Genomic DNA, 18,274 nt, shown 5'->3' with positions numbered 1-18,274 from the left:
TTGAGAACATGCATAGTAGTGTGTTCAGAGGCCTAGTTCAGGGCTGTGGGCAGTTTGCAGAGGAGGTCACAAGTAGGAATATAAATATTAGAATTCCAGGATTTCTTCAAGAGATATTCCATCACCAACCTTTTTCACTGCCTCTGTCTTTAAAAGATAAACCTGAAGGTTTTGGTCCATGTTGCTCTGTCTGGTCCATGTGAGTGCTGTTGTGAGCCACAGAAGTCTCTGGAGGCATTAGTTTGGGTTTGGAGGCTCCTCAGCAAAGCAGTTTCTTGCCATTTTCTGGTACTCAGTGACTCCCTCACATTTAGAAGTGAATTTACCAGTGCCCAGTGTTTAGTGCTGTAGTATCTTTTAATTTGGCTTGCTTTTTGAAGTTACCTGATTTTGCTTGTGTCTGACATGCCACCAAAACCTCCTTTATGCAGCAGCTGTAAAGAAGTAGTTACAGACACAGGGGTAATGTCCATATTCAACAGCCTTTTCTCTTGGAATTTTCCCTAAGTGGTGACGTGTTCCCTTCGTTCCTCTGGCCCCCTTTTTCAGGCTACCCAGGCCTGATGCATCTGTATGGTTTATAAATGGAGATAAATGCATCAATAGAGAAAAAGCTACAACCACACACGCTTTATGTGTGCTCCTTGGGAATAAAGCTAGTATATCAAAGCAAGTTAGACCTCTGCAGTTATTGGGCTGTAACAACCCGAGTATAATTTTTTGGGTTTTGCTGTTTGTTTGGAGTTTTTTTTCCAAAACATATTAGAGGATCCTAATTGAGGGCAGAGAGAAAATAAAATGTACTCAGCCTTGCTTAGGTTATGGGAACAGTGTGTTCCCATTCTGGCAGCTCTAATTCTTAAAACGTGATTATTTTATACAAATCACCATCTATAAATTGTCACATAAAAAGTGTGCTTCATTTTAGTGAAACGTAAAATGGAAAAAAATGGAAAAAAAAGGAAAAAGAGTAAAAAGTGACTGCAACAGTTCAGATTTGTGTGCACAGAGGAGATCAAAAGAGAAGAGGAGATTTGCAAGTTCCTGTAACTCTGCCCAGTGACCTCTTTTCCTTCAGGGATGTATTCCAGTGCTGCTGATAGCATCTGTTGTCTGTCTCTCGGGCTCCCCATTAGCTGCTGATTGGGAGGCAGAGGAAATGGACCTGTTTCACGTGGCTCTTCCATGCCAGTTGAAATCTCCCTTGACTGTGTTTTGATAACACACCCAGGCCAGCAGGGCTTGGGTACCAGAACTGGGTAATAGATCCATGAGTCATGGGTGGCATATGCTGTCAGGATTACAGGAGGGCTCTTTGCAAGACCTGTTTACTGAGAGCGTGCTGTCCTAGATAGACAAATAAACAGAACAATGGGAGAGGGACTGACTTGGTCTGGAGTGTTGAAAAGCACATTGGCAGTGGCACAGACACATCTTGAGGACAAGTGTTGTCTTTGTTTTGAGCAGAATTCCACATGAGGGCACATTTATGGGTGGTGAGGTTGTAGAGGTGAGCGTCTCCCAGGGAACAAGGGACAGGGCAAGAAGAAACAGCCTCAAGCTGCACCAGGGGAGGTTCATGTTGGATGCCAGAAGAATTTTTTCAATGAATGGGTGGTTTAGCATTGGAAGGGGCTGCCCAGGGAGGTTTGGAGTCCCCATCCCTGGAGGTGTCCAAGGAAGGCCTGGATGTGGCACTCAGTGCTTTGAGCTGGTGATGAGGTGGGGATTGGGCACAGCTTGGACTCAATGATCTTGGGGGCCTTTTCCAACCTCAGTGATTCTGTGACTGTGCTATATGAGGCTGTTACCTAAACCAGGGGCTCTATCTAAAATCTACTGGTTTATTAAAGCTTGGTACATAATTGTCCAAGGAAAGGAAAGTGGATGTTTTTGTTTCCTTCAGAGCAGGTTAATTCTGATGCTTCTCTGGAACCTTCCCTTTAAGAAAAGAATTACTGTACTTTCTGAGGAATCTTGCTGTATGTGAATTGCCAAGTAATGAAAATATGCCAAAGGATGTCAAGAAGCTCCAGTGTACCAGAGAATATAAGCATCTTGAACTGAAACATGCTTCTAAGCCAAGTGTAAATTAAAATTAAATACCAGTGTGAACGTTCTTCCCTGCAGCTCTTCTTCAGACCCCGTCCCCACTGAATTCCATCTTGGCTGATCAGCATCCTACAGAAAAATCAGAAAAGCATTTAGGAATGCTGTGGATTTCATGCTTTTCAAGAATTTTTAAATCCCTGTTCAGTGTCCTGGGAGCAGAATCAAACCCTCTCTTCCTCCATATAGCCCTTCTGCAAGGGAATTGTTCAGAGCAGGAACAACTACTGTCAGGCATCTTGCACAGGTAGTTTGGAAAGGAATAAAAATTGGATTTCCTGGTTGTTTTCAGAGATGAGGCCTTGTTGAGCTCGCAAGTGCTGCCTTCACACAGGCTAAAGTCAAGGAAGGGCTTTCAGAGTATGGATCTTAGAGAAGAGGTGAGTCTTAAGTCCAGGAGATGTAGTGGAAGATTTTACCTGCTGGTGCCTCCTCTTTGTTTATTGCTTTTGAAGGGCAGAACGTTACTGGGCCAGCAGGCAAAGGGTATTCCATTCACTCCAAGTTAACCACAGGCAGGAGTTGTAAGTGAAGCCCTCAAAGATCTGCAAACACACAACCTGTCTTGGGGTGACTTCATGATGCTGTATCCCCTATCGCCTGCTCTATGCCAGACATGAGTTGTGTGTCTTTAAGCTGGGTCCGAGAGAAAGTGGTGGGGGGGAGGGAGGAAGCTAAGTGAATTCTTCAGAGCAGTTTGTGTTCAAGGACTCACACACTCCCCACGCTCTCACCGCTGCAGAGCCGAGGGAGCACCGTCCTGCTTTTAGCCAGCTCTCAGCTCTGTTTCTCAGGAGAGAGACACAGAGTTAAAATTCTTTGCTTTTTAGCTAGCCTGCTAGCTGAGGCAAGAAAGTTTGCTGGCTGGCTTTTTCTTCTTCTCCTGAACTGTTCAGCTTTCCTCCGCTCTGGAACACCATCACCGGGAGGCCTCACACCACGGCCTGGAGGGGCCCACGCTGCACCCCAGCTCCAGAGAGAGCAGAGCCACACCTACAGAAAGGACTCTGAATCTACCAGGTTTTCTCCACAACAAGAAGGTTTATTATCTAACATTATTCTTTTTTTTTTCTCTCATGGTTGTGTGCACCCTGCTTGTTAAATAAACAGCTTTTTTTTCACTTTTTTCCCAGAAAATTCTTTCCGAACCTGGGTAGGGGAGGGGCTGCTGAAACCTGCCTTCTATTAGAGGATACGTTCATCTCAGATCTTTCCTCCTAATTTGTCTCAAACCGAGACACAACCGAAGGCCATGTGTGCAGCCTCGGATAGCAAGCCCTGTCTCTTGGAAATGCAGGCTTTAGTTACATTTTATCCTCTCTTTCCCCTTTTCCCATTTTGCTTGTGGAGCTCAGACCAGCTCTGGGCTGAATCAGGGCTGTTTCAGGAAGGAAGTGGTTGTCTGTAGGATCTTGGATCTTGACCTCATTTACTGCAGATGTGAGAGGATGCAGGGAACAGCAGGAGGAGAAGGGAAAATCTGGCAGGAAGGACCGAAGGATTTTGTCTGGAGAGACTGGACTTTGCATAAAGTTTCAGCAGAATTCTGAACAGTCAATTTGATTTTGTGGATGTGTCACACCATGTGTTTGCTTCCCTTTCTGTGAGAAGCCCAGTGTGACACCTTGGGTGGCTCTCACCTGTGTCCCACACCTGCAGAAGCCCATGAGAGAATTTGAAATGCAGCCAATGCGTACAACATTTGCTAGCCTGAGAGAATGGTGTTTTGATTTAAAATATCTGTACTTCTTCATCTGCAAAGAGAAGTGTTGCCCCTTCTTGCATGGGAGTCTTGTTTCTGAAGCATACAGATACAGTAGTTGTCAGTGCTGGATGGAACTCCTGAAATTGTTTCTCTACAGGAGGTTGGAATAATTTATGGCAAATATTATATGGGTTTATTTGGATAAATCAAAATGGGTGAAACAAGTGTCTCCTCAAGGAGGAAAGAATCCGAGTAAGATAGTATGGGATTGGAACTTTGAAGGTTGTTGCAACCATGACTGTGCTTCTTACACAGCTCTTGCATTTAATTTTAAAAACAAATTGAAAAGCTAGGCTTTCTCATGTGCCACTCTTACAACAGGCACATTGGAAATGAGTAGAAATGGACCTGACTGCACACCACACTGTCCTGCTGCTGGGAGTGAGTAGAGGATGACACCTCACAGTAAGGAGCTGAAGGAGGACAGGGAGCTTTGCCACTGTATTGTTTGTTGAAGAGAATCTGTGGCACTTGGGAATCTGGAGCTGTGTTTGTACCATCAGCACAGTTACTCTCCTGCCCTGTTGCCTTTGACGGTGCTCTTCAACCTAATGCATTCATCACAACCTTTGCTGGAACAGCCTTCCCCTTCCAGGCTCTCTCCCTCTCATCTTTGGCTGCCAGTCTGTCATCCTCGCCTTCCTCACCTCCTTACCACCTTCTCAGATTTGAGTCCTAATCACTTAATGAAATTGTCCCCTTCTCCTCCAACTCGTCCACAGTTGGAACACGCTGCCCAGGGAAGTGGTTGCATCACAGCTCTGGAGGTTTTTAAGAAACATGCAGATGTCGCACTGAAGACATGGTTTCATGTGGAGTTGGCAGTGCTGGGTTAATGCTTGGATTCCATGATCTTAGAGGGCTTTTCCAATCTAAACTATTCTGTGATTCTCTGAAGTAACACTGACCCAGGAGCTGCCATCTCTTCCAGTGCACAGGCCACTAGCACACTGCATTGAAAAGTTTGCCAGAAATTTTTAACAGGTTCAAAACAAAGTATTTTTTGCGGAACCTTTTTCGGGAAACTGTAGAACCATTTTGGCAGAAACACAGCTGGCGCACAAGAAATACAAACAGAATGGTTGAAATCTGGCAAAGGCTGAAGGAACTGAAGACAGCATCCTCTAACGGGAAGTGTCAGATTATATTAATAAGACTACCAGTCCTGCCTGAAATAATACTGTAGAGGTCTGGAGCAGGAGGCACGCAATGCTGAGAGGGGAAATGACAATTCTTTCATAATTAAGTGCACAAGGTTTGTAAACAATGCTGATATCTTTAAAAAGTACAGATTTTAAAAACACTTTAGTGTGTCAGTGTTTTAGTGTGTGTTAAAAGCAGCGAATTATGTTGTGGTTGCATTGGGTTGAGATCCTTCTTTCTGTGGTGAGTGTTTGCAGTCACCCCATGTTCAGCAGAATCAAGTTTGTGTAAGGTAAGGAGTAGAGGAATGTCTCTGCCGGGTTGGAGCCCTGGTCAAGATACACAGATCTCCTGTTGCTTGGGAAGAAAATAAAGCTCCTATAACAACTGGTTGCATAAACACACCCAGAGGTGAAGCGTCTTCTTCACCCCAAGGCAGAGAGAGTGGTTGGGTTTGTCCTTCCAGTGTATGGCTTTAGTCCTATTCACCTAAATGGTTTAGTTTCTGGAAGACACTACAGTCTTAATAGCAGGGAAATTACATAGAATAAGATAGGATAGATAAAAGGTTGCTTAGAATATTGTGAGGAAGTGACAAGATGCTGTCCGTAGATAAACCTTGACCTCCAGAATACCCCTTTTACTTTGCTACTCATGGGGATTTTTGCCTGTCTCAATCCCTGTGCTCTTGCTGTGTGTTCTGCAGTGAGAGAACTTCTCCTGGAGGCTGAAGCAGTTAATGCAGAGATGGATGACAGATTAGTCCAGGACAGGCTGTGATTTAGAGCAAGGGAACTATCCCAAATAGCTGGCCAGCTGCCAAGGGGATAGACGGCTTGGAAAACATACAGGGAGAGCTCTGGAGCAGCTCTGGGTGAGGATTATCTGTCAGTTTAACCACTGCACTTACAGAGCCTGACTGACACACACAAAGTACCTTCAGTTTGTATAAAGAAAAATGATTAGCAAACATATCTTATCTCTGGGCTGCTAATAAATTGAGTAAGAAACTCCTCTTTTATTTCCCTCCAATGTGTGTAAAAAATAGGGAAAAATATTTTGATTAGAACATTTTCACTCCCTTTTCTTCCTCTTGTCGCTGTTCTCCAGCTGGCTGTTGAGCTGATGAAGAGTGTAGAAGGGCTGTGAGAAGGGAGATTTTCTGAAAATCAGACACAGTTCTATGGGAGTTGAATGATTCAGAATTGCATTCCACATAATTTACCAGGGATTTCTCACAGTACAGATAAGAAGTCTGCCAAGCAGTGGCGCAGCTGAAGAGGTTATTTCCGTCTTCACTCTCCTGGGCACAGCTGGTAGGTGGGATGTTTCAAAAAGGGGAAATTAAGAGTCAGGATATGGTGATTGAACTCCCCATGATACCAGATCAGCGTTTGGGTTTTTGTAGGTATACAAAAATGCTGCTATACTTTTGAATTGTGAATTTTAATTATTGCAGGCAATTAAAAGCTGCTATTTTTTTTTACCAGCCATTTGGTGACCTAGATGACACAAGTGAATGGCCTCAGTCCATTTCTCTCTGAAAAAGGAACCACACTGAAAATATTACCATTACATTGGACTTCCTCACTGGCAGTCTCTGCCAGGAGGAGACGGAGGAGGACGACGACTGAAAGGATTAGAACAGCTAACTTTCTTTCGAGTCCTTTTTTCTGGAAAATTTTCCACCATGCTAATATCTGCCATAGCAACACCAAAAGCATTAGCAAAGGCAAGATGTTAGGGCAGCAGAACTGCTGGGGTTGTCAAAACCTGCTGGTCCCTTTGCCAGGAGACACCTGGAGCTGTGTCTGTCCTGGCATACTCCTTCTTGCTTGAGTGCAGCTCTACAAGTGGGAAAGGCTCCAGACAAAAGGCCAGTGTTGACATAGTTGTGGTCTCTCCAGGCCATGGTTGAGACACATCACTAGGGTGGTATGAGGGGAAGTTTCCATTAACAATTGTTCCCGGCTTGCTTCCACCGCCACCACCACCGTGGAGCTCTGCAGCTGGATTTCCAAAAGAGCTTAATGCTCAAGAGTTCTCATTTCAGCAACTTAAATAGAGGGGCTAAGTTCTTTCCAAAACACTTGGCAGTCATCAGCCCCCATTGAGAACAAAGCTTAAGCACATTAAACAGTCCAGCCACTTCACTGTTGTGAAAATTTGGCTGCCATTGTGAGCACAGTGTTTAAATGATGCAGAGCCTGGCAAAGGCATCTGGCTCCTGATGCTGGGCACTGAGGGGCCTTACCTTGCAGAGTAGGCTTCCTCCTTGGCTGATTGCGTGTGCATCAGAGCCTCTGAGCAGCCCTTTCTGTGGCTGTTGTGACAGCTGGGAAGCTTGGTGATGCAAGGATTAGTTGGCTGCTGGGCACATGACATTCAAATTGCTGTGCTTATTTGACCTACCTCTGATTGCGAGGAATTTAGTGCATAAAAATAACACCCCGAACAAATTTGGCAGGAGGATGCAGAGCGAAAGTGCCATGCACACCCGGAGAGAGGAGCCCGGGGAGCGATGTAACACGAGGCCATGCTCTGCACTCCTGCAGTGACAGCAGAGCCAAGGCCAGCGCAGCCCACGCTGTCATCTTGCATTACGACAAGTTCCAGCACCACAGAGATGTCATGGCCACTGGCCAGCAAACTAACAAAGACAGGTTCCTGGCTTGCACTATTGGCAAAACTTGATAGAATAAATAAAAAGATCCTGGGCGCTAGGAGTTGCCCAGCATAAAATGCTGGACCAAGCATTACTGGTTTTTCTGCCTGGGGCTTGAGATACCCTTGTTAACTCTGTTGGTCTTGATGGAGTTGCTGATCATTTGCAGGAGCATGACAGAACAGAGACTGGCAGAGGTGTGTGTGCCATGTGGGTGTAGGATGTCTACTCTTGGGGCTCCTAGTGACGGTGTTTAGACACATGGTTTGTTCAGGCTTTAGTGAACAGCATTTCCCTTGAACGAGCTTCTCACTGGCACTGGACTGAAGGGCCAGGTCTGTAGTCGTGAGAACTTCCTAGAGCAGGGGAGAGGAAACGTGTGCATGGAGGGAGCAAGGCAGGACCTTGACTGCCATGTCTTGTCCCAGATCCCTGTGGAGGTGCATCCCTCTTTATTTTGCTGTTGCATTGCTAAGATGCGATGCCTCAATTTCCCATGTTTAAAAGGAGCATTTTTGCCCTTTTTTCAGAGGGTTATTGTAAAATTTCTTGAGGCCAGTGACTACAGATCTCATGTAATTGTGTAATATGGCACATTACAGATAAATGATAATATGCAAACTGATACTGTGTATCAAGAACTTCAGCAATATTTAAATACAGGCTCTCACCTGGACCAGATTTCACAATCCATTTGACTTTCAGAAGCACCCTGCAGGCTCACCAGAAATACTATAAAAGTACTCAGAGCTCGTGTCTTGCTTAATTTTTATCTGTACTACAGAATGTGCACCATTTGTAGGTGCATACATATGTGTATTTGTCTGCAGTAAGGAATACCTGGCCGCTCCGGAACAGGCACTCACCCAAGGAGCTTTTCCAGTGTTTCGTGCTTTAAACGAGGTCGTGGGGCCCATCCGTCCATCAGCGAGGGATCGGCCCCCGCGGACGGCGGGGCTGCCGGGGTGCGCGTCCCTTGTCGGGAGGTGCCACCGGGGCAGGGAGGTGACTCAGACCCGCACGCCGCCGTCTCCAGGAGGGCCGAGGCTTGTGAGAAGCCGCCCCGCAGCCGCAGCCGTGCGGGCCGAGCCTCCCCCCGGCTGTCCCGGTTATCCCGGAGCGCTGCGCTGGGAGCGCGCACCCACCACCCGCGGCAGGCAGGGGAAATGCCGCTGCCGCCGTCGCTCCCGGCTGTATTAACGGGGGACAGCTGGAAAGGCCACGCTCCTGGCCCCGAGAGCGGGGAGAAGCCGCTGGCACCGCCAGTTCCCGGCTGGATTAACGGGGGACAGCGGGAAGCGCCACGTTTCCAGCAGCGCGTCCCGAGCCAGGGGCGGCAGCGCTCCGCAGTGGCACAATGCGTGCAGCAGCATCCTTTCCTCTCGCTCCTCTCCTGCAGCCACATCTATATTTTGATAACTTTGATCCTCCTTTTCTCCTCTCCCCGGCCCTCACCAGCCTTTCCTGGAAGCTGATTTTATCAGCTCTAAAATAGGAGGTACAAAAGCTCTCCCTTAGGAAGCCCTGCGCAGTGCAATTCCCCCAGCGCATTTTCCGTGTGGTTCCCGTATTATTAAAATAAAACCTGCATTGTTAATGCTGGCCTGGAATTAGAAACGACATATAATGTTTACTGTTTTACACCCTAAATATTGCAGATGTGGGCACGAGTAAGGAAATATTACGCAGCCACAGGATGTTTTTGTAGTTATCATGAAAGCCATCAGATTGCTAAGGTTGAATTAGCAAATAGCCAAAATTATAAAAGAATATCTGTTTCAATCAGAAGTCCTCCCTCTGAAGTCTGTGAGGCTTCTACTTCTGAGGCATGTGAAAACTTCTGAAAATTCTGCCCCCGGGGATAGTCCATGTTTAGGCAGCTGACTTCAGGATCCTATTTTTGGAACCTTTGGTTGAGATTTTAAATTGGATTTTTAGTGGGAATGGTGCCCGAACTGGTGCTGTAGGATCTTGAAGGCTGTATCTAAAATCAAAAAAAAAAGAAAAATGGGAGTGATATCACTCATTTTCTGGGGATATGCTCCTTTTCATTAGATTTTATATACCATAAAAGAGAAATGCAGCATTGATAAGTGTCTTCTTCATTTCTGCAGAGCATCTTTAAGGAATCGTTGTAGCCTTTCATGTTGCTGGTTTCCTTCACTGTCTTTTAGAATATCCCTGGTAGGATTTCATGGAGAATAAATAGCAGTGTCCTTGGAGTACTTCAACACAGCTGAAAGTACACTTCCATGAGATGCTATCCATGGCAAGTACAGTACGTTGTTTGATTGTAAAATAAACACACCCTCAAATGTATAACTGGGAGGAGTTACAGTGTGCTGATAAATCTGAACTAAATGACAGTACTTACGATCTGTTCCTGAGGATGGGATCCTAATGAAGTGGCACAGGTTGGAGCAACGTATCTTCTGCCTACAGTCAGTGCAACTCCATGTTGGATTCAGTGATGCTACGTGGGAATCCAACATTAGCAACCAGAGTTAGGAACAGATTCTGAATATAAAGGCCATGAGCATGTCTGGATCAGAATATATGCCTTGCAGAATGGACAATCTAATATTTAGCAAGAGTAGATACCAAATCTGAAGGGAAAGCTGAAACAATTACTACTTGTAAAGTATGTAGAGATCTTCTAAAATCCATGTCTTTTGATACAATTAACATATTTTTTCTAACCCAGCTGTATTTATCCTGTATTTCTGTAGGTCAGATCTTGCCAGCAAACCGGAACACACCGAGCCCTATTGATCCTGAGACTATCCAAGTTCCTGTTGGCTATGAACCTGACCCTGCAGATCTTGCTCTGTCCAGCATTCCTGGCCAGGAAATGTTTGATCCTCGCAAGCGCAAGTTCTCAGAAGAAGAGCTGAAACCCCAGCCCATGATTAAGAAAGCTCGCAAAGTCTTCATCCCAGATGACCTGAAGGTAATTTGGAACGGGTGACGAGGTGATTGCTATAGGGTCTCTAGTTCCTCACTGAGGTACAGGTTTGGAGTATTAATGTGTTTTGTCATGTAAGGTAAATCTTTCAATCTAAATCTGACTTTGCCATAGAATAAAACTGTTCAGGGTTCTGAATGAGACTGAAGGAAGGATGTCCCTTATTAGTTATGCAACAGTTGAAATTCATGAGCTCAATATTCATTTCCTTTGTATGCCAGAAACTTCCTGTTTGACGTTGGACAAGCTTGCTTTGTCCCATATTTCCCACTTATGAAACAGCCTGATCATGTTTCCTTTTTCTTCATCCTCTGTCTATTCAGCACAGGCTGTGAATCCTTCAAGGAGAATGGAGGACCCTGATGATGACAGACTGAAGTATATTGTGTCTTGTTTGGAAGTTCCTGTAGCTCTGTGTTTAATAATGAATGAGAACACTATAGTAAAAACTGTATTTCACTAATATATATTCAATAATACAGGTGAAAGAATCTAGACAAGTGGTAGGAAAACAGAAGAAAACAGATTTTTTCTGCTGAGAAGTGTTTTAATACAATATGTAAAGTACAATACTACATCGATATTTTAAAAGAAAGAGTCTGTGCCACTCACTGCTTCTGAGAAGGGAAGAGCAAAGTGCATGAAGATAGTAGGAAAATTGATCAACTGATCCAGGTTATCAAACACTCTGAACATTACTTGCACAGTTGTTTTCCTGGTATGTGCTTTCCAAGAGAGGATCTCTTTTATCAGAGGCAGTCAGGGCAGAATTACATTCTGCTGTTGCTACTGCCCCCAAGACACAGCCTGAGAGCCTGTTGGAGTCAGTGGGAATCCCTGGCTGCACGTGCAGGGAGCCTAGGATACCATGTGTTTGCACCAGATTGATAGCATTAAAGAAAGAAGCTATTTTTATCCCTAAGCATGCTGTGGTACAAGTTAAAAGCACAGAAATCACAATTCCAGTAGTGTTCAGGTTGCTGTCACTCAGCTTTCCTTTGCAAAGGTTTGCCTGCACCTTACTGCTTGCCTGGGCAAGTTTTACTGCCTGTGATGGCCTGTTGGGCTGCAGTGCCCAAGGGAGAGGTGTTTGCTACAGGAATGGCTGGAGTTTGCTCCTCGGTGCCGTTTCTCCCTTTGTCACGTCTCCCAGGTACCCTTATTCATCAAAGCAGGCTTTCGGCAAAGGTCCTGTTGGCCAGAGGTTGAACCCAGCAGTGCAGCACAGGAGTGAAGCAGGAGTTCAGGGTCTCTCATTCCCTGGGGATCATCCCATCGCTTGCCCTTGACTCACTGCAGAACACTTGACCCAAGTGCTGCTCCTGCCCTGGCATGTGGAGCAGCCTCTGGGTTCTGGGGGAGGGTAAGCAGATTAGACCAGTCAATCGTCTCTGGGCTGCATGTGATTTGGAAATGCCAGCCTTACCTCTTTCAGGCCTGGATTAAGGGATTTGCCATAGCAATTTGTTAAAATAAAGAGGGATGAAGCCTAGGTGGCACACTAATAAATTGCTTAAAGCTGATTTTTATGGAGTGGAATGAGATGGGAAATTATAAACAAGATTTGGGTCATAGCTTTTTGCTGCACGCTTGTTTTTTTGGAGGATTTTGCAGGGTCGCATCTAAGTACAGGTGAAGAGCCATTTAGAGATAATGCTGGCTCCAGATCAGCATTCCTGCACACTTTGTTGAGCCAAACTGGTAGAAAGCAGTTCAAGAGCCCTCCTGCCAGAAGTTGTTTGGCTCCTGATTTGCCTTGTGCAGCAGCAGAAAGTGCAGAGCAGCAGGATTCAGCCAGGCTGAAGGACCCAGGAGTGGTGGGTGTTTGCTCAGTGCAGCATAGGAGCAGCTGGGTCTCCTGCCCTGTGCTAGTCCTTGGGAGCTGCACAGGGAAATGGAAGCATGTTAAGATGAAGGAAGAGGAAATTTGAGCTCTGTGACTTGGCCAGGCAGTTTGAGGGTTGAGTGGCTGCATCACTCTTACTCCACAGGGGACAGAATTTCACTTTTCACGAGAGATTCTGCCCACTTTGTATTTCCTGAGTTGTTCCAAAGTTCTAGAACTTAATACAGTTACAAAGCAACATCAAAGCTGCCGTTTTGCTGAAGGCCACTTCATTGGAAGAATGGAAAAATCAGGTGAAATTCAGTAGTTACTTCGAGTCTTTGATACACCAATGCAGTGAGGTGATCTAGAGGCAAGTCTTCAGGGATAACACTTTGGGAATGTGTTAGCTTATGGAATCTCAGGGGTAGTGGACCTATTTCTGACCAATGCTTTTTTTTCCACAGTCAAAGCCTATTGCATTAATCCCTGTGGTGGGTCCCAGAGCAGCCATCATCACTGTGCCAAGGAATCCTCTTGCAGTGACTTAGTAATGCAGACAGGAACATTTTGGGGTTCTGTAGAGTGCTTTGAACATTAAGAAAGAGTGGAACAGTAAGTGAAATGGGTGATAGCAACACAGAGAGTAAACCAGGTGTTGGCTGGCAGTGCTGAGCAGGGCCAGAGGTAATTAGTGCTGCTCCAGCCACTGTGCAGGGTGAGTCATGGCACGCCAAGGAGGATGTGCTAACTAGGTCAGCCTAGATGGGAGATGGATTGTACCTCCGGAACATTGCTTCACTTTTCCTTGGAGGAATTCCCTGTCAGGAGGATGAGGGAGTTAGTGTAAACATTTTGACAGAAACATGTGAGGGCATCTGCGCTGCCAGGGTGGATTGTGCCATGCAAAGCTGTAACTCCAGTGCCGCCGTGCCATGGGGTGACACTGGAGCCACCCGCAGTCTGGAGGCGGCTCCTGGGAGCAGCTCCCAGTGCACAGCTCTGGATTTACCAAAACCTAACGCCTTTGTTCGCCTCTCTCTGTGTCTCACGAGCAGGACGACAAATATTGGGCCAGGCGCAGAAAGAACAACATGGCAGCGAAGCGCTCACGGGACGCGCGGCGGCTGAAGGAGAACCAGATCGCCATCCGTGCCTCCTTCCTGGAGAAGGAGAACTCAGCCCTGCGCCAGGAGGTGGCCGACCTTCGGAAAGAGCTGGGCAAGTGCAAGAACGTCCTGGCCAAGTACGAAGCTCGGCACGGCCCCCTGTAAATCCGAGGCGGGGGAAGTGGGGTGTTCTGGGTTTTTTTTCTTTTTTCTTCTTTTTTTTTCTTTTTTTTCCTTTGTCGCGGGTTGGCATTTGACTAGATGGACAATGTGTTTCCTGTTTGATAGCACCACACCCAAACCAACCTTTCTGTCTTCAGCACTTTACCAGAAGCAGAAACAAAACTGACTTAATGTTGGTTTTTTTGTTGTTTTTTTCCTTTGTGTTTGCGTGTACGTGTCCCTGCGTGTGTGTGTGTGTGCACACGTGCGTGCCCAGGTCTGTGTCCATGGGTGTGCATGTGCGTGGGTGTGGGTGTGCGTGCGCATCTCAGCACTTCCCATTTTTATCAGCCCTCTTCAAAGGGTGCCACATTTTTACCTGGACTGTTGAGAACCACCATAGTAAGCTTTTTATTATCTTTTTTTTTCCTTCAGTGCTGCTTCAGAGTAGGGGTTTTATGTTCTTGTAATCAGTTCCATCTTTCTGATTTACTTGGAAAGATCCCAGCATAAATTACAAAAAAAAGGAAAAAAAAAAAAGAAAAAAGAAAAAAAAAAGTAGATTTCAGGTTTTTTTGAGAGTAACAAGCTATGGTTTTAAGTCTGTCTAATCAGAAAAGTTAACATGCTAATAAAGTGCACAAATAATAATTTAGTACTACACTGCAGAACTATTAATTTATAGATCGCTTTCGTTGTATTTTTAAGTTTTGGTGATAATTGTCTTCAGATTTAAAAGTGCTGTTAGACTGAGTTTAGCTATACTCATGATAGATCCCATAATGGCTTCTCTGTAGCTACTAAGGTTCCTTTTCTCTCCACGGACCCCAGGTAGGTAGGTAGGAGTTGTTGGTAGAGCACAGAGTGTGTACCTTGCACTGCCTGTACCTGAAGCAATAATCCTGCGTGCATGCTGCCCGGATGTTCCCAGTGGACGTGGGATGGTTCCCTACCCAAAAGGAGTCTCAATGTCTTTAACAAGGAGTTCCAAAAAGTCCCAGACGTTCCCGTGAGCATGCTGACCGTGTCCCTGCCGTGGGGGAGCGCATGTGTAAGGAGCAGGATCATTAGTTGAAAAGGAGAACAAAATTAAATAGTGTCTAATCAGATCTGATGTCAAAATCAAAGGGGCTTTTCTGTTTTCAGTTAGTTACTCCATTTTGTGATTAAAAGTTGAATAAATACGTAAATTCAGTTGGTTTTTCCCCATGTTTTGTAATATATTTTCTGTGGATTATACCTTGCTGTTTTAAAAAATCACTTTTATTCAGTTAGAAGAAGTCACTGGTTTGCAAAGCCCATTTTTTCCTAGTGATTGTTGTTTTGAGTGTGACATGAACTGATGGTTCTGAACTTTATTGTTTTAAACTCTCTGCTTTTGAACATGTATGTTCTAATATAAAGTGGACTTCTGAAAAATGAATGTAAGAGACACTGGTGTATTTCAGAAGGGGATGGTGTTGTCATATACTGTGGTTAATCCAATCAATCAAAGTGTTTACTCTAGACCAAAAGGATAGATACTATAAAATGTATAAAGTTTATACAGAATAATTATAGTATGTTCGTTTTGTACAGTATTTTTCAAGTACAAATACTGACAATGTATTTTGAAAGACATATATATAGCAAAAAGGAAAAGCTATTCCATGTTTAAAATATATAGCAAAGATATATATTCTCCATTATTGTATAGAAAGGAAATGATTAGGGGTTTGCTGGTTGTTGTTTTCTTCTCTTTTTTTAAATCCTTAATATTTTAAGCCTGGCACGCTGGCATGTTCTGTGCTTTAAATTAAATTTTTATGGAAGTAATATGGTTTTCCAGGGTGTTCCATATTACTGAAAAAGAGATACTTTATTATTTTCCATCAAAAACACATAAAGAAACTGGTTAACAGGGACAAAGCACAACATGGATTTTAGTCAACTATTGATTGGACAATACAATATTTTGTAATGGCAGAAAAATAATATATAACACAAAACCACTCATAGTCATTTCCAATCTGCTGCTGCTGCTAAATCTGTTTCCAGCTGATTTTTTTTTTTTATGAACAGCTCAGATCCTGTACACAGCTATGTGTACTGCATACAGTTAGTAACGTGAGGAAAATACGGTGCTACATGTCTTGCTCACAGTTGTATAAGTGTTCTGACATTATTTTCAAATAAAAAGGTTGTTCATTCCATTAAATCATTACTCATGCTTCAGGAGATGGCTGCAGAGAACTCAGCATTTTGGTCAGCATTAAAAACACCCCTGCATGGATGGCATTTCTCCAGTATTTTTCCACAAACATACCTGGTTTGTTGGTGTTCCATAACGTGCAGTACTTGCCTGCGGACCATTTGTTCAGCAAATCGAGTTTCCATGTGCTACAGCAAGGTTTAAAGTGCAGTGAGTTATTCCCTAAAGGTCAGCAGAAGGCACTGGAGGAGACAGGAGGGTGTGGCACACTCGGGGCCTCTGCTGCAGCCGCTTGAGAGCACCCCTGGTTTTCCCTCTGCGAGGAGCCGTGGCAGTGTTCGCCCGCTCTGGACGCGCCTTTAACAGCAGCGCAGCAAATTGCAGCAGTCTCTAATCGCCCCCACCAGGGGGGTTTTTGGGGTGACCCAAGAGCAGAGGGAGGTCAGTGGTGCCACTGCTAGGGTGGGTTGTGACCACAAAACTTCACGTAACATGCAAACAGCAGCTTGGAAAAAAAAAAGACAGAATTCTTCTGTTTCTTGGGGCAGGGAAGGGGTGGGAACTGGTTGTAGACTGGATATCCCAGGTTTATTGAGGCATGGCCACAGAGGAGCACAGAGGTTTCCAGGCTCTACCTCGTCCAGCAGTCCCAGAGCTGCTCTGGTGCCTCCTCGTCCCATCCTGGGACTGGGAATGCCACAGGCTGCAGCGTCTCTTTTGGGGTGAGGACTTTCGGAGGAGCCTGTGGGACTTAGGCACTCCCTGCTTACTGTGGGACTTAGGTACTCTGGCTGCTCTGAAAAGCTCAGCTGGAAAGAAAAAAACAACAGGAAAAAAAAGGGCAAAATATGTGGGCTTAAAACTTGGAAGATCTCCAGGTTTGCTATCCGGGTTGTCTCCCCGAAATAACAGTGAAAATAAATAAATGAAAGTTCAGCTCATTTTCAGTTCCCAAGGACAGCTCAGCTGGGCTCATCACACCTCTGATGGCTTTGTTGCTCATGAAGGAGCTTGTAGGTATAAAAAATTGTAATTTTATAAAAATAGAGAAATATATATTTGCAGAATAATTAATAGCTTATCTAAATAATTCACTGACCTCTATTACACTATAAGCATTGGTAAAATGCTTGTCTTCTCTTTCGTTTTTTGCTGAAACTTAGAAGTGGATTTTTTCTTTTTACAAAAGAATGCCCTCTACAAATCAGTGAGACTGGAGATGGATTTGTGCATCTGAGCACCTTGGGGCTCTCCATGGGAAAGCCCGTGGCAGAGGAGGCAGGGGGGTATTTCTTTTTCTGTTTTGAGTGGTGCTGAAGTCACTAAACCAAGCACCGTGGAAATAAGTTCTGACTTGAATCCACAAAAGCAAGAAATTCAGAATGCAGGGAAGGGGCTAGAGCGAGCACCAGGGATGGGATCGGCTCAGACCCCTCCCATTTGAATATCTTGCCTCTGTGGGTTTGTAATACCCCCAATTATTGCTTTAAAATTATTTTTGCATGTAATTTTACAATAGAGATGTGCAGTTTATTTTTATTTTGTTGACTTTTTTATGTGAAGAAAAAGGAATTATATTAAAACTTACATGTGATCAACCATCGTATTTCTGGCAACACCACAAGGCAGCATTAAATACAAGTTTAACAAATAGATCAAATTCTCTGTATGACAAGAAATGGTTTGCATCCTGTATGCTGTTCAGCCCAAATCTTTTTTTTTGTCTGTTATTCTTAATGTTTAATAAACTTTTAAATTTTTCTTCTCTCAGCTGTGTGCTTGTTTTAGTGTATCAGGGCACGGGGCTTTTGGGAGAGAATTTTTCTCCCCCGTCCTCTGGTCTGTCCCACCAGGGGATGGATCCCAGCTAATTTGGGGGGTGGGCAAATGTCCCCCAACCCTCTCAGCTGCCACCAGGGTTGGGTATAACCACAGCAAATGTGCATTTTCATGAGATTAAATAATTCAAATTATACTATAATTAGTGCTATTTACTATTTTAACAAAAATATTTTATTTTTTAAAATATATATATATGTAAGTAATAAAGTGGTACAGTGGAAGCATCATTTACATATATATATTATAGACTTTATATATCATGAGATATGATAATGTATTTGCTGTAAATTCATACAGTAAATTCATAAAAATGCTGCATATCAAGGAGTACTTTTTATTGTAGTATACAACATAACTCATTAATTTTACTCTCCATTATAGCTAATATTTTATATAGACCACATGATAGATAATACATACTACAGGCTTTTAGGTATCTAGTTTATGTAAATAGCTTATCTAAAGAATAAGCCTGGGAGAGAAAAACTGTAACTCAGC

At 44.3% G+C, this 18,274-nt stretch overlaps 1 protein-coding gene across 1 annotated transcript in view; it reads left to right on the top strand.

The window, feature by feature from the left end:
* HLF (HLF transcription factor, PAR bZIP family member) overlaps nt 1-17,704 on the top strand; it is a 36,495-nt gene extending 18,791 nt beyond the window's left edge. Inside the window, exons 3-4 of the mRNA XM_048323479.1 lie at nt 10,412-10,632; nt 13,531-17,704. Of these exons, the coding sequence (XP_048179436.1) occupies nt 10,412-10,632; nt 13,531-13,746 (437 nt within the window). The 3' untranslated portion in view covers nt 13,747-17,704. The remainder of the gene's footprint in view (nt 1-10,411; nt 10,633-13,530) is intronic.
* Nucleotides 17,705-18,274: the final 570 nt, after the last annotated feature.

The sequence above is a fragment of the Corvus hawaiiensis genome, chromosome 19, assembly GCF_020740725.1.
Source record: "Corvus hawaiiensis isolate bCorHaw1 chromosome 19, bCorHaw1.pri.cur, whole genome shotgun sequence".
Taxonomy (NCBI): Eukaryota; Metazoa; Chordata; class Aves; order Passeriformes; family Corvidae; genus Corvus; species Corvus hawaiiensis.
Note: the sequence above shows the minus strand (reverse complement) of the source record. Positions and strands in the feature narration are given on the sequence as shown.